Source organism: Puma concolor, chromosome A3, assembly GCF_028749965.1.
Source record: "Puma concolor isolate L17-30 chromosome A3, mPumCon1.1.hap2, whole genome shotgun sequence".
Classification (NCBI taxonomy): Eukaryota; Metazoa; Chordata; class Mammalia; order Carnivora; family Felidae; genus Puma; species Puma concolor.
In genome coordinates, this window is record NC_141669.1 from 51,215,461 (window position 1) to 51,229,408 (window position 13,948).

Below are 13,948 nucleotides of genomic sequence, written 5' to 3' on the forward strand. Positions count from 1 at the left end.
CATCAGTAACAGTGTCCCAGGAGCCTGCGCAGTGCCTGGCACAAGGCTGTACTCAATGAACATTTGATGAATGAATTTTTTCATTCATTAATTCATTCAGTAATTGTCTGTTCCATGCTTGTCCAGAAGGTAAACTCTGCTTCCCCAACCTTTTCCCATGGAAATCCCATGGAAATTTCCTCTCACTCTCCCCAAGGCCACACACACACACACACACACACACACACACACACACACACTACCACCAATGACAACTTCCACACTGGTTCCCAAGGACCTTGCGTTGCTTCTCCTCAGCACATGTCTGATGTGACCCACAGTGCTCCTATCCATCCTATCCATGGCAGTCACTCCATGGAACCTTTGCAGGGATGGACACCAGCCAGATCAAGTTTGTACATCATACCCTACTTGAAAAGCTAGAGGGATGTCATCCATCTAGGCAATCCTAGAGTGAATCCTTTTGTAAAATGAATAATCTTTTCCTAAATTATCTTGTGGAGTAGGCTAGCTAGTCCATCCTATCACTGAATAGAAGTGTGGTCTTGAGCAAGTTATTTAACCTTATCTAGTCTGTTCCTTTTTAAAAAAAAAAATATTGGGGCGCCTGGGTGGCGCAGTCGGTTAGGCGTCCGACTTCAGCCAGGTCACGATCTCGTGGTCCGTGAGTTCGAGCCCCGCGTCGGGCTCTGGGCTGATGGCTCAGAGCCTGGAGCCTGTTTCCGATTCTGTGTCTCCCTCTCTCTCTGCCCCTCCCCCGTTCATGCTCTGTCTCTCTCTGTCTCAAAAATAAAATAAACGTTGAAAAAAAAAATTAAAAAAAAAATATTTATTTATTTTGAGAGAGAGAGAGAGAAAGAGAAAGCACACCCAGGAGAGAGTGGGGGAGGGGCAGAGAGAAAGAGAGAGAGAGACAGAGAGACAGAGAGAGAATCTCAAGCAGGTTCTGGACTGTCAGTGCAGAGCCCACACAGGGCTCGATCTCATGAACTATGAGATCATGACCTGAGCTGAAATCAAGAGTCAGATGCTTAACCAACTGAGCCACCCAGGCACGCCTAGTCTGTTTCTTCATCTGTGAAATAGGTCTCCAATTCCTTATTCCATAGAGCTTTGGGATGATTAAATGATATGTTTACAAGATGCTCAAAGTGTGTGATTTCCCTTTTTCCCTTCCAGTTTGTGTTTTTATATTTAAAGTGCTGAATTAAAGTAGAACTCATAGGTCTAAGCTCCTCTTTCTTCCCCTCTCAAAGACCTTTATTCTATCTAGGCCCAGAATCTCTTTTAGAGCTGTTAAAATTTAGAGGTAAGAGGGGCTGAGCTGGGAAGGGCTATAAAATGCCCATTCTCTTTATAGTCCCCCCTTCTTCTCCTCAAGGAACCAAATACAGATGCAATTACCCTCCAGAGGTAATCATCCCATATGTGAGAGTGTGTGTATGCGTGTCCACTGAAGGTGAGTGGGTCAGAGATGGGTGTGTGGGCCAGCCCACACCCAGAATGCAAGCTGTGTTCCTCATTTCCTCTCCTATTCAGTCTTCCCTCCGCAGCCCTACTCCCAGGCCTGACCTGTAACAAGAAGTTGGAGTGACTTGGACCCTTATCAACACAGACCTAGCCCAACAGCCCTTGGCAGAGAGCAGCAAAGGTCTGGAAACTTGCCAAAGGAGTAGGGGAATTATCCATGACTAAGAAGGAGGAGGAATGCTGTGGCAGAGGGAAGAACAACAGAAGGGACGGGGAACCTGGGGCTGGCCAATCTGGCCCGACGGGGCAGCCTGGGGAGCCCTGGACACCGGCCTAGCCAAACCCCTCCATTCCTCCTCCCTCCCAGGCAGTAAGATGCCAGAATGGATTTGAGACATGTGTGCCCTGTGTGTCTGGTGTGGGCTCACCTGGCCTTGGCAATGCATTTGGATTACAATCAATCCCCTGGTCTGAAATAGTGTATAATGGAAGTAGTGATCTGTGTGTTTCATCCTTACAGATCTGTGCTGGGTTTCTGCATTTCCGACATGCAAACATGTGTGTAGCTAACATAGAATTATATCTGTGGCGTTTGTTAGGACATGCTGCTCATACATGACTCTTGAAAACCTTTGTATGATTTCCAGACATGGGGAGAAGGTGAGTGCAAGTGTGTCAGCATAGATTTTGCAAGTGATTATGTGATGGCATATTCTGTGACCATACTTGTGGGGTCATAGTAGAGTGGGGTTGGGGCAGTTAGGGATGGAGAAGGGTCTCAGGGTCCTGGTGGACTCAAAACCAAAATCTACCTCTGGCCCTTAGTAAGCACTTAAGGAAGGAATACTGTGTGAATGAACATTGAGAAAATGAACTCATGAATGAATGTTTGGATGATGGACATAGGGTGAAAGGCCTGAGAATTTGGTGAGGTTGGGGCATTTTTTGGCATTCTCTCAAAAATGAGAATACCAGTGGGCGAGAGAGGCTGGGAGATATACTGCAAATCATTCTGTAGCCCATCACCCCTGAATGGCTTTGTTCCTATTCCTAGGAAAGCAGAGAAAGAAGAGGGAACCCCAGCCCTGCCCTCCCCACTTCCAACTCCTAGAGTCCCAAGAACAGATGCTCTTTGTAAAGAAAAACATGCTATCCTGTGTATTGATTTAATCTCCTAATTTGGTTCCAGAAAGGAGTTAAGTGAACTATACAACAAAATAAAACCACAACTATTTAAAGAAAATAAGACAGAGGGAAAACCACAGCGGAAGATAGAAGAGATCAGGAGAGTAGGCAGGCTTCTTTGCTGGAACTGACTGACCTTCTGCAGCCAAGATTCACAGCCACCTTAAGATAAGGGTTTTTTTTTTTTTTTTTTTCCCCAGAAGAAAAAAATTCTTCTGGAAACAAAATTTTCCAATTAGTCCAGGTGCTGATTTCAGGGAAATATATCCTGTGGATTATCGGTGTGTTGCTGGGAACAGCATCCTTAGAGTAAAAGTCTAGGCAGAAAAAAAGTCTACAAAAGCATTTCATACCCTGTAGGTGAAGGAGGAGGGAGCAGGAATAGGCCCTACTTCTTTGGAAGACAATTTGCCAATTGTCTATCAAAATTCCACATACCCTGGACCCAGAATTACATTCATTGGAATTTATCCCACAGATATATTCGCATTTATATAGTCAAGAACGTTTAGTACAACAAGGTTGGTAAAAACCAAAGGTTGTAAGCTTCTACGTGCTCATGGATAGGGGACAAACAGACTTCCCTCATAATGGAGTACTAAGCAGCCTTAGAAAAGAATGACAAAGCTCTTTATGTTCAGACATGGAGCAATCTCTCAACTATTATAAATGGAAAAAAATTATATTGCAAGACAGTGAGTATGCCAGCATATGCATATTTTTTTCTGAAAGAATACACTAGACACTTAGATGTTGCTACTTCAGGAGGTATATGGGGAGGGAAGAGACTTTTACTTTTCAATTTAGAATATACCCTTTTGTACTAATTGATTTTTCCTCTCATCGGTAGCAAGCGTTATGGTCCTTTTTAATTGAATTGTTATTTTTCCTAGAACAAACTAAAGGAAAAAAAACTATTAAGAAAATGAAAAAACACACAGGTGGAAGCAAATAATGAATAATGGCAAACATCTCTGTAGTTTACTGTGTGCCCATGCGTAGCATTTAATATGCTCTAACCCAATTACTGTTTACAGTAAATTTATGAAGTAGGTACACATAGCTCCATTTCACAGGTGAGGAAACTGACATTCAGGGAGATTAAGTGACACAGGTTGTACGTAGCACAGAGTGGATTCAAATCCCCAACTGTGGAATCCAAAGCCCAGGCAGCTTTTCCTCGCCGACCCCCGGCCTCTGCCTGCAGGCGGGAAGTGCACTAACTGAACGCCGGGCCCCACGTGGCGCAGCGCCCCAGTCAGGCGCACCCGCGGCCTCGGCGCGCACGGGGCTCCACGCTCGGGGAGCGCGCGCGCACGCAGCGGCGCGGGCTCGGCGGCGGCGGCGGCGGCGACGTCACAGCCCGAGCTTTCCTTTTCGGGAGTCCCCGGCACACATCCTGTGTCCATGTTTGGGCATTTACGTCACGGCGGCAGGGCCGGGGCCTCCCGAAATGGCAGTGGCCCGGGGAGTCGGAAGCCCGGAGCCAGCGCGGCCGCTGCTATATAAGTGGGGGGGCCGCGGATCGGGGGAGCCCGGCTGCGCTTTGGAGAGGCGAGGAGCCGCCGCCCGAGGCGGGTCCCGGCTAGCAAGGGAGCCTCGACCCCGGGACCTCTTTCCCAGAGGTGAGCGCCTGGAGCCAGGAGCCCGGCCGCCTGGGTCTGTGAGGCGCAGGGCACCCCAACTACTGGCCTCCCCGTCACCCGCGCGCCAAGCCCAGCGGGCGAGGCCCCCGGCGCCCCGCAGCCGCCGCCGCGCCATGCTCCACCTTAGCGAGTTTTCCGGCCCCGACGCGCTCCTGGTCAAGTCCACCGAGGGCTGTTGCGCGGAACCCAGTACCGACTTGTCCCGGTTGCCCGGCAGAGACGCGCCGGCGGCAGCCGGCTACCCCGGAGGTAAGGAGAACGGCCGAGGGTGCTCAGACGGCGGCGCAGCGCGGGGGCGCATGGTGCCTGAAAACGGGCAGGGACGGAAACGCTAGAGCTGTGGGGGTAGGGGTGCTAGGAGGCTCGGGAGTCCTGGGGTGCTCACCCCCATTCCCTGCCCCACTGTGCCTCCAGCGCCTCCGCAGGAACCTGTGGGTGTATCAAGGCGTCCTTTTGCCCGTGCACGTGTGTTTTGCGTGTGCATGTTTGTGTGTGCGTCTTGGGGCGTATGCGGGCTCAGGCTGGATCAGAATGTGGAAAAGGCACCTTTTATGTGTCAGTGCGCCCCAAGGGCCCAATGGGTGGGGGCTTGCAGACTCCGGAGGCGCACCCTTTGATGTGCCCGGAGCTGATTCCTGCTCCCTCCTCAGCAGGCGACTTCTTGAGCTGGGCTTTGAGCAGCTGCGGCGCCGGGGGGGACTTAGCCGATTCCTGCTTCCTGGAGGGGCCTGCACCCACGCCCCCTCCTGGCCTCAGCTACAGCGGTAGCTTCTTCATCCAAGCAGTACCCGAACACCCGCACGACCCGGAGGCACTCTTCAACCTCATGTCGGGCATCCTAGGTCTGGCACCTTTCCCCGGCCCTGAGGCGGCAGCATCTCGGTCTCCGCTGGACGCCTCTTTTCCCGCAGGCCCCGACGCCTTGCTGCCGGGTCCAGCGGACCTTTACTCCCCGGATCTGGGCGCTGCCACCTTCCCAGAGGCGTTCTGGGAGGTCTCTCCCTCAGCAGGCGCCCCCTCACAGTGCCTGTATGAGCCTCAGCTCTCCCCACCCGACGTCAAGCCAGGCCTTCGGGCGCCTCCGGCCTCTCCAGCGCTGGACACTGCCTCGGCCTTCAAAGGCCCCTATGCTCCCTGGGAGCTACTTTCAGCTGGAGCCCCAGGGAGCTGTGGGTCACAAGGAGGTTACCAGGCGGCCCCCGACGCCCGCTTCCCCTCGATGGGGGCCAAGATTGAAGACCTGCTATCGATCAGCTGCCCGGCGGAGCTGCCAGCCGGCCCCGCCAACAGACTCTACCCCACGGGGGCTTACGACGCTTTCCCGCTGGCCCCGGGTGACTTAGGGGAGGTGGCCGAAGGCCTCCCAGGTCTCCTGACCCCTCCTAGCGGGGAGGGAGGGAGTAGCGGTGACAGTGGAGAGTTTCTGACCGCTACTCAGCCTCAGGTTTCCCCCCTAGGCCTCCGCAGCGCCGCGGCGGACTTCCCGAAACCTCTGGTGGCAGACATCCCTGGGAGCAGTGGGGTGCCTGAGCCTCCTGGGCCACCGCCGTCGGTCCCATTCCCCCCTACCAAGGCGCGGCGTAAGGGGCGCAGGGGCGGCAAGTGCAGCGCGCGCTGCTTCTGCCCGCGGCCGCATGCCAAGGCCTTTGCTTGCCCAGTGGAGAGCTGTGTGCGCAGCTTTGCGCGCTCCGACGAGCTCAACCGCCACCTGCGCATCCACACGGGCCACAAGCCCTTCCAGTGCCGCATCTGCCTACGCAACTTCAGCAGAAGCGACCACCTTACCACACACGTGCGCACTCACACGGGTGAGAAGCCTTTCGCCTGCGACGTGTGCGGCCGCCGCTTCGCGCGCAGTGATGAGAAGAAACGGCACAGCAAGGTGCACCTCAAGCAGAAGGCGCGCGCCGAGGAACGGCTCAAGGGCCTTGGCTTTTACTCTTTGGGCCTCTCTTTCGCCGCCCTGTGAGGGAGAAATGGGTTTGTAGGTTGGGGCGCCGCCTCCTGGCACGAAAGAGGCGACCTGGTCTGCCCCCCTCCCCTCTCCTCTTTCCGGCACGTCCCGGGGCCGGCCTCTGGTCCCCCTTCCAGTTCCCTTGAAGCGCCCGTCGTTCACGCCTCGTTCAGCACCAGCTCCGTGGACAGCTCCCGCGGTCCGGGCTCCAACTCCCGCGTTAGCCGCGCTATGAGGGAAGCCCTCTCACGCACTGAGCGGGCACTTCCTTGGGACTTAAGACAGTGTTTTGTAACTGGCTTGGCGCACGCCCCACGCCCCCCATTAGACACCCCCCCCCCCCAGAGGCAGGCTGGGGCAGCGCCGAGCCGGTCTCGCGCGGGATTTTGTACAGCAATGTCGTTTCCAGCAGCCATTGGATGTAACGTTTTGCTTTGGGGTTATTTCCTTTTGTTGTTGTTAATTTTTGTAAAGCAGACGCTACTCTCGAGCAGTTGACAAAACTGTTTATTTTTGCAATTAAAATTATTGTGCTAAAAGCTTACCGAATCTGCCATCCAAGCTTCTGACCCATTCCCCAACCACTCCCCCAGGAGAATATGTGCCAGAAGAGAAGGGAGATATGACGCCAATGGAATCATTATGCAGCTTCTGTCAGGCACTGTGGAACACAGTAGGCATTCAATAAATATGTACTGAATTAACAGATGCATTTAATCACAACTGACCTAAGGGCTCAAGGTGTTTCTGAAACTTGAGAGTGATTGAGAGGCTTAGGTGTTAAACATTGATCATATATTATCCTTAATCCTCACAATCCTGAAATTCCATTTCAAAGATGAGGCAGGAAAGTAGGTAACTTGCTGGGTAACCCAGCTAGGAACAAACAAGGTCAAACTCAGATCTATCTGGCTCCAGAGCCAGTGCTTTTTTACCAACCCCAGAATGGTGGCACCTCAGCTTAAGAGCAGTGTTTGGAAAGGCTTTCCTGCCAAGTGAAATAGGTTCCGCAACTAGAGGGAGCCCCAAGCAGTAGCGACAGCAACAGAAGACTGCAATATGTCAGTGCTGTTTGTGAACACCCAGAGTCTTGGGTATCACAGAGGCTCCAGCCAGTGCCTGTGCATCTGTATGAGAAGCACATGCTGTCATGGCCAAAAGGGATTCAGCGTTCAGCTAGACCATGGATGGGCAGAGCCAAGCCCAGCAAGGAGAGGGTGCTTTCCAGATTCTCACAGGCTAGTTGCTCACAAAGGATCTTTTCCAGGTGGCAGCAGCCCATTTACCATCCAGCCATGCACCTGCCACAGTCCCTTTTCCCTAGCTCTTCTTCCAGGTGAATCCTTCATGGCTTGAGGAGGGGGTTTGGAGCAAGAAGAGGGGAAAACATGATTTTGTGATGGAGAAGATGGGGAATGCATGCAACTTGCTCCCCCTTTACTCCCTGAGCTTACAACTCAAAAGCTTTTATACTCTTTCTGGCCACCTTGGGCACAACCTGGAACATTAAAAGCCTGCTCTGCCACCCTATCTCTCCTCCCCAGTAACTCCTCTCTGCTAAGGAAAGGATAGGGCCTGTCTTCAGGCTTTATTCTTTTCTCTTTTGCACTGAGCTATTCCTGAGTTAAGAATGCCTTACAGCCCTCTGATGCCAGATCAAGCCGGCTTCTGATCCTTTGGCTTCTTTGTCTCTTCACTGTCAGACATGCTCACCCTCCACCCCACAGTCAAGTGGACCAGAGACAAAACGATCAAGTCCGAGAATTCCACCCATTTGTTTCCCCAGGTATTAAGTACTTCCACATGGTTGAATATCTTGTATCTAATAGACCAATTTGTGGTAAAGGACTCCACTCCACATTACCTCTTCTAGAAGAGTTAGCATTTTTAAAAGTAGCCTGCAGAGGGCAATGTTTAACCCTGTAGAGAGGCTCAAATGGTGGACCATCAGGTATTGTAATAGGTAAGTGGCAGATTCGCAAAGACGTAAGATGATGATTTTCATTAGCTTACTATTGAAGTGACCATACCTTTCACTTATAGGTATGGACCACCTGACTTCATTTCCCATGCAATGTAAGGAAGAGCACAGAGGCTCAGATTTCAAGTAACTGATTGCAAACCATACAACCTAAGCAAAGAGAGAAGGGCAGACAGACTGTGGGTGGGTAGTGTCTAACCACCCCACCCTTACCCCCTTCATAGCATTCTGTCAGGTACCGTCACCTCTATCGCGCCCCTCTCTTGTCCTCACGCACACCTAGGCCAAAAAGCACGGATGAGAAAATTGAACCCCCACAGAAGTGACTTGATAGTGGTGCTGGTATCAGAGCCCTGCTTGACTCTAGAACTCCCAGCTGAAAAGCCCCTCCTGTCACTCCCAAGAGAAATTGTTCCATTTAGTGGACCTTCCTCTAGGGATTCTGAGGGAAGAGAATATTAGGCCAGGCCCACACAGAACTAGGGACTAACAGAGAGCTCTTTCCTTACTTGAGCCTCTTTTTCATCTGGCCCTCAAAATATGGGTGTTTTTCCAGACTTGGTTCCTAGCTCTCACCTTCCCTATTTCAGCAGTGTTTTTGGAAAGCACATTCACTTCAAGGCCTTTAGCTATCACTACTGCATAAATGACTTCTAAGCCAGCCAGCCCTGGTCTCTACCCCAGCTGTAGCCACTTGGTTGGACTAATGAACACTTCCATATGGGTGTCCCACTGCCATTTCAAATACTATCTGTCTAAAACCAAATCATTCTTCCATATACCCAATTTCTGCTAATGGTGACTATCATTTGTTTGGGTCCCTGGTCTCATCCAAATAACTTAACAGTTCTGTGGGATTCACCTTTGATCCCTCCTCCTGTATCCAGGCTGTCACTCAGACCTGTTGGACCTTCCTGGAGTTCTTCAGGGTCTTATCTACTCTCATTTATGGTACATATTTCCTTTTGTCTATTGTAATGTTTAGCTTGTGAGTTCATCTTCAGTGGGGATTTACCTGGGCAAAAATACTCCGTGGCCTGGCTTGAGGGTATGCTTTTCCTGAGCAGTTTTGTGTGTGCTTGTGCCATGCATCCTAAGAGTACCAACTGGTGGACATCAGTCTTTATGTTAATTTTCAGCCCACGGTTCCTATATCACACAGGAGTTGTGAGTTCAAACTCTAACCCATATTGTTATACATTCTCATAGGCAACTCCCCCAGTCAGAGCCCAGGTCAGAGCACATAAGCAATAAGCCTCCCTCCCCATATCTCCTGGGGTTAGTCATAGCACATCCCTTGCTTACATTTCTTGGTCTCATTTCTCTTCCCAGTTTTGGCCCATATAGATTTTCTTTCCTTTACTGCAATCTTGGTTAAGCGTTTCAGAGGTTTGTTATGTTTTGTGAATCAGTCCACATATTCTGTAGCAGGAGGGTCTTTGGCTTATCCATTCGACAATATTGATTAACACTGAAGCCAGAACATATTGGTTCCTCTATTAAAATGTTTCCCATGTTTATCTTCTCTTTGCCTGTTGCCAGTACCTCAGTCCATGCCACTCCCTGCACATACACAAATACTGTGGCTATGACAAGCACATAGAAGCACATTGATAATAACATGTAGTTGGACGGAACTTAGAAGAACAGAATTTCTGACCTCTCAATGTGTAGAGAAAGAAACTGAGGCCCAAGAGATTTAGGGATTTTCTTCAGGGCACACAGATGGTGGGAGACTGAAATGGGCCTTGAACCTGGGCCATCCAGTTCCAAGACCAGTGTATATCCCTGTATCTACTCGTTCCACAAGTATTATTGAGTGCCTACCATAGGCCAGGCCAGTGGCCCCTAACTTGTCTCCTTTCCAGTATACTTGAAGAACTCAACACAGACATTAGTAACAGTGGTCACTCTAATCCCCATTTTCACCGTGGAGAGACAGGGAAGAGTAATGAGAATCTTGATGAGGTGGGATATGGGGGAAGAGAGTGACAAAGCAACCTAGAATGCCTGCTATTTCTTCCCTCATCCCCCCACCCCCTGTGCCCTGTTTGAGACAAGCCTGCACTGTACCAAACTGCTCCCTGTGGTCCATCTTCCTCCATTCCACATTGCACATCACTACTGATGTAATTTCCCTAAACCATTGTTCATGGTGTTTTATCCCAACTGACCACAACTTCCCCCTTCCTACAAAAAATACACTGCAGTTAAAGCCTTACATGTCTGAGCCAAATTCATCTTCTACCCTCCTCTGTCATCCCTACTTTTGCTCTTTCCTCCCCCCCCCCGACCATGAATTATCCAAATCCTCCCACCCTGAGCTCCTTCAAGAGCAGAGACCATGTCTGATCCACATGTGTGGGCTCCATATCACCATGCCTACTGCCCAGCACATTCAAGGGCCTAATTATTGTGTGGATTCGTTGGCCAAAAAAAGGCCTAAAGTGCTAAAAGGGGAAAGGAAAAGAGAAGGGGGAAAGAGCAAGGAAGGAAGGTGGTTGGAGAGCATGAAGCTGAGAAAAGATCAGGAGGGAGAGTTGGGCAGAAGTAGGACTGAGGTCCTGATCCAAGTCATGGGGGTCTTATGAGTGGGACCACACTTTTGGCTGCTCTGTGCCTGTCCAGGTCTTGCTAAGCCCGTGATTCTCTACCTTAGCTCTGGGCCCCCAGATATGTCTGTCACTCAGCTCTTTCTCTTTTGGTTTTTCTGGCCCACATGGAGTGGGATTCAGTTTAACATTTTTAGAACTGTGGTTCCCATAACAACCAAGCAGGAATTGTTGTCTGTGAAATGTAGCACGAGCACACATGCGCACATGCACACATGCATACACACATATGCGCATGTGCACATACACATGCACAGCCCCCCATATATTCAAATGCATGCACACCCACATACATCCACATGAGCATTCACTAATAGACATTCACAACATGCAATGTACACCCACATGTATGCACATGCACACACTCACCTGTGCACATGCACACATGTGCATATGCACAGATATATACCTGCATGCATACATATATGCACAAAAGTGCATGCATACATACACAAGCATGTCCTGTATTATTTTTGCATATTCATAAGAAACATAGAATGAGGACGAACAAACATTACGAGAACAAAGATAGAACCAGACAATATATGGACATTTTTGGTTCTCTGCAAAAGCAGGTGGATTTAGGGAATCTGTACTTTAGAAGAGGAGGGTTCAGTAAGCCTAATACAGCAAAAGGGTTGCAGGAGGGCACTGTGTTTAAGCACAGACATTGGAGTTTATTGACTTGAGTTCAAATCCTGACTGTGCCATTCTTTGGGCTCTGAATTTTAGCTCCCCTGTCTGTAAAGTAGGAATAATAATATGCACTTGATAGATTTGTTAGGACAATTGAATGATATGCATAAAAATGCTTAGTATGATGCTTGGCACTTGGCCAAGAGGAGCTGTTATCATTTAGGTCTTAGAGGAAGTGATTTCCCACTTGCACTAAGAAGACTTTCTGAAGGAGGAAAAAAATTCAGCTAGGGGAAGGAAGAGAAAAGTGGGGAGGGGTGGGGGGGGTGGTAGTTTGACCTGATTGGCCACTATTCAGCCTGTCTTTCTTAAATTTGCCTATCCCCAAAAGCCACCAGGCAAGTTTACAAATTATCTTTCCTGATACTAAATGCCCAATGCCTTTGCCAGAGCAGGAGTAGGAGGGGGTCAAGGAAAGTCCCCATCAGCCTCTATTGGAGAATCCTGGGGCTATGCTGGATTCCTAGGCTGTTGCAGCCAGACTGCCCCTCTTAGCCCTGGTGCTCAACCCTGCCCAAGCTCGGCTCTGTGCCTTTGCCCAAGTACTGCCCCTAGCCTGAAATTCCATCTGTCCTTCTCCTCTTCTAAAGCCCAGCTCGCCCTGGGCTCGATAGCCCCAGCACCATGTCTGATTTCTCAGGCCCCACTGCAGCCCTGTGGACTTCCTCCAAGCCTGGAACAGCCAGATTGTTTCTACTTTGGCTGGATAGGCCTTAAGCCAAGGGCCAGGCCCTCCAGATGCTCCAGGCCTAGGGAGTTGGGCTTCTCTCCTAACCAAGTTCGAAGCGGGGGTGGGAGGTGGGGGGGGTGGGTAGGGAGATGGGGTGGAGTGGGTGGGAAGGAACCAGGGCTACAGACCACCGCCTCTTTTTTCCTCCTCTAGGTCCGGGATGGGATTTGTGAGGGGGACAGGTGCTCCTCGATGGCATCCTCAAGGGCAAAATTGGGTCCTGGGAAAGCAGCCACTCGAAGCTTTCCTGGTTCCCTAGGGATGCCCAGAGGAGATTGACTCAAGCAATCGCCGCCGAGACCACGCATCTGGCCGGAGGTCGCCGGGTGCACAACCTAGGGCGCGGCCCACGAGGCTGCTTAGTGACCGTGGCGCATATCCTAGGAGCATTGCAGCGCACCCGCCCTCTTCCTGACCCACAGAACCGCCCCCCTACGCCCGGGATCTGCCCCGGGTGGGAGCAGGCCCAAGCCGGAGTGGTAGGGCTAGGGCGGAGCGGTTTGAATTAAAGGTGGGCAGAAGAGGTGCCTGGGGTAGGGAGAGTGCACTGGGCGGTGCCGGGAGCCTGGAAGACCGGGACCAAGGAAGGGCTCGGCCAAGCGGTCCCTGCACCCCCAGGGCGGCGCCGCGGACCCCTCCCCCATCGAAGCCACCTTCAGCGGAAAACGTGGGGTCCCGGCGCAGCCGCTTCTGGCGGCATCTGCCGCTCCCCATCTCGCAGGAGAGCCCGCCCCGAAGGAGGGGCCGACTCCGCCCCACCTCCTCGCTGCCTCCCTCCCCCTTCTGTTCCTTTCCTCCGGCCGCGAGCCCCCTCCTCCTCCCACCTCCTCCTCCATCCTTCCCCCACCCGGTTTGTGTGCCCCTCCCGCTGCGACTGGCTGGGAGGCTCGGCCGCCCCCGCCCCGGGAGGGAGGCGGGGGCGCAAGCCGCGGCGGCCACCCGAGGCTGCGGAGGGGAACGAGATCCGAGGCCCCAGGGCGGCCCTGCATCTGGACACGGCACGCGGGGGCTGCCTGTGCACCCCCAGCCGAGGGCCGCGGGGCCTGGCCTCGCCGCGGGGTGGAGGAGGTAAGGGCGAGTCATGGGCGCGCTGCGGGACCGCTCCTGGAGAGAGAAGGCAGGGAGGACCCCAGTCGCTGCCTCCTCCTCCTCTTCCTTCTCCCCCACAGCCCTCGGGAGGCCCCCGAGGCTGCCGGACAGGGAGGGATTCTGGGCAGGCCAGGCCAGAGGCAAGGAAGGGGTTAATTTAAGGAATTAAAATCAGAACGTTTTGAGACCAGGCTTCCCATCCCCCCGGCTTCTCTCCAGTTGCTCCCCGCGCCAGGTTGGGGGGCGGGGGCGGGCTCCAGACCCCTCTGGGACTCTGGACCTTGGAGAGCAGGGCCAGAGGGAGGGAGGAAGGGGAGCGCCCTCAAACCCAGCCCTCTTCACCTGCTTCTCAAAAAGAGTGGGGGAGGGGCTTGGTGTTGAGGCCTGGCTGGGCACCTGTGCGGGTGTCTGAGGGTGGGAGGCTTTGGGTGTCTGTGTGCGTGCCGGCGTGCACGTGTGATAGTCAGGATGATCTGGAGGTGTGCATGTGTGTGCACGCATGTTTCTGTCTCCTCATATCCCAGTGCCTCCGCTGGTGACTACCCACAGTGATCTGGATGTGCGCGCCCCACTGCATTGCTTTGC

The 13,948-nt window shown here is 52.3% G+C and overlaps 2 protein-coding genes across 3 annotated transcripts in view; both read left to right on the forward strand.

The window, feature by feature from the left end:
• The first annotated feature begins 4,038 nt into the window (after positions 1 to 4,038).
• EGR4 (early growth response 4) lies at positions 4,039 to 6,799 on the forward strand. Of its 2 annotated transcripts, none has more exons than XM_086700841.1 (2): positions 4,039 to 4,550; positions 4,952 to 6,799. In XM_086700841.1, exons 1-2 carry the CDS (start codon positions 4,109 to 4,111, stop codon positions 6,268 to 6,270), a joined length of 1,761 nt encoding a protein of 586 aa, XP_086556967.1. In that variant the 5' UTR covers positions 4,039 to 4,108; the 3' UTR covers positions 6,271 to 6,799. The 2 variants fall into 2 exon arrangements, with proteins under 2 accessions (XP_086556967.1, XP_086556968.1); XM_086700842.1 differs by having other exon boundaries at positions 4,345 to 4,550; positions 4,955 to 6,799.
• Positions 6,800 to 12,905: 6,106 nt separating this feature from the next.
• Positions 12,906 to 13,948, forward strand: part of FBXO41 (F-box protein 41) — a 28,026-nt gene continuing 26,983 nt past the window's right edge. The window contains exon 1 of the mRNA XM_086700843.1: positions 12,906 to 13,342. The gene's annotated coding sequence lies outside the window, so the exon portion shown is untranslated. The remainder of the gene's footprint in view (positions 13,343 to 13,948) is intronic.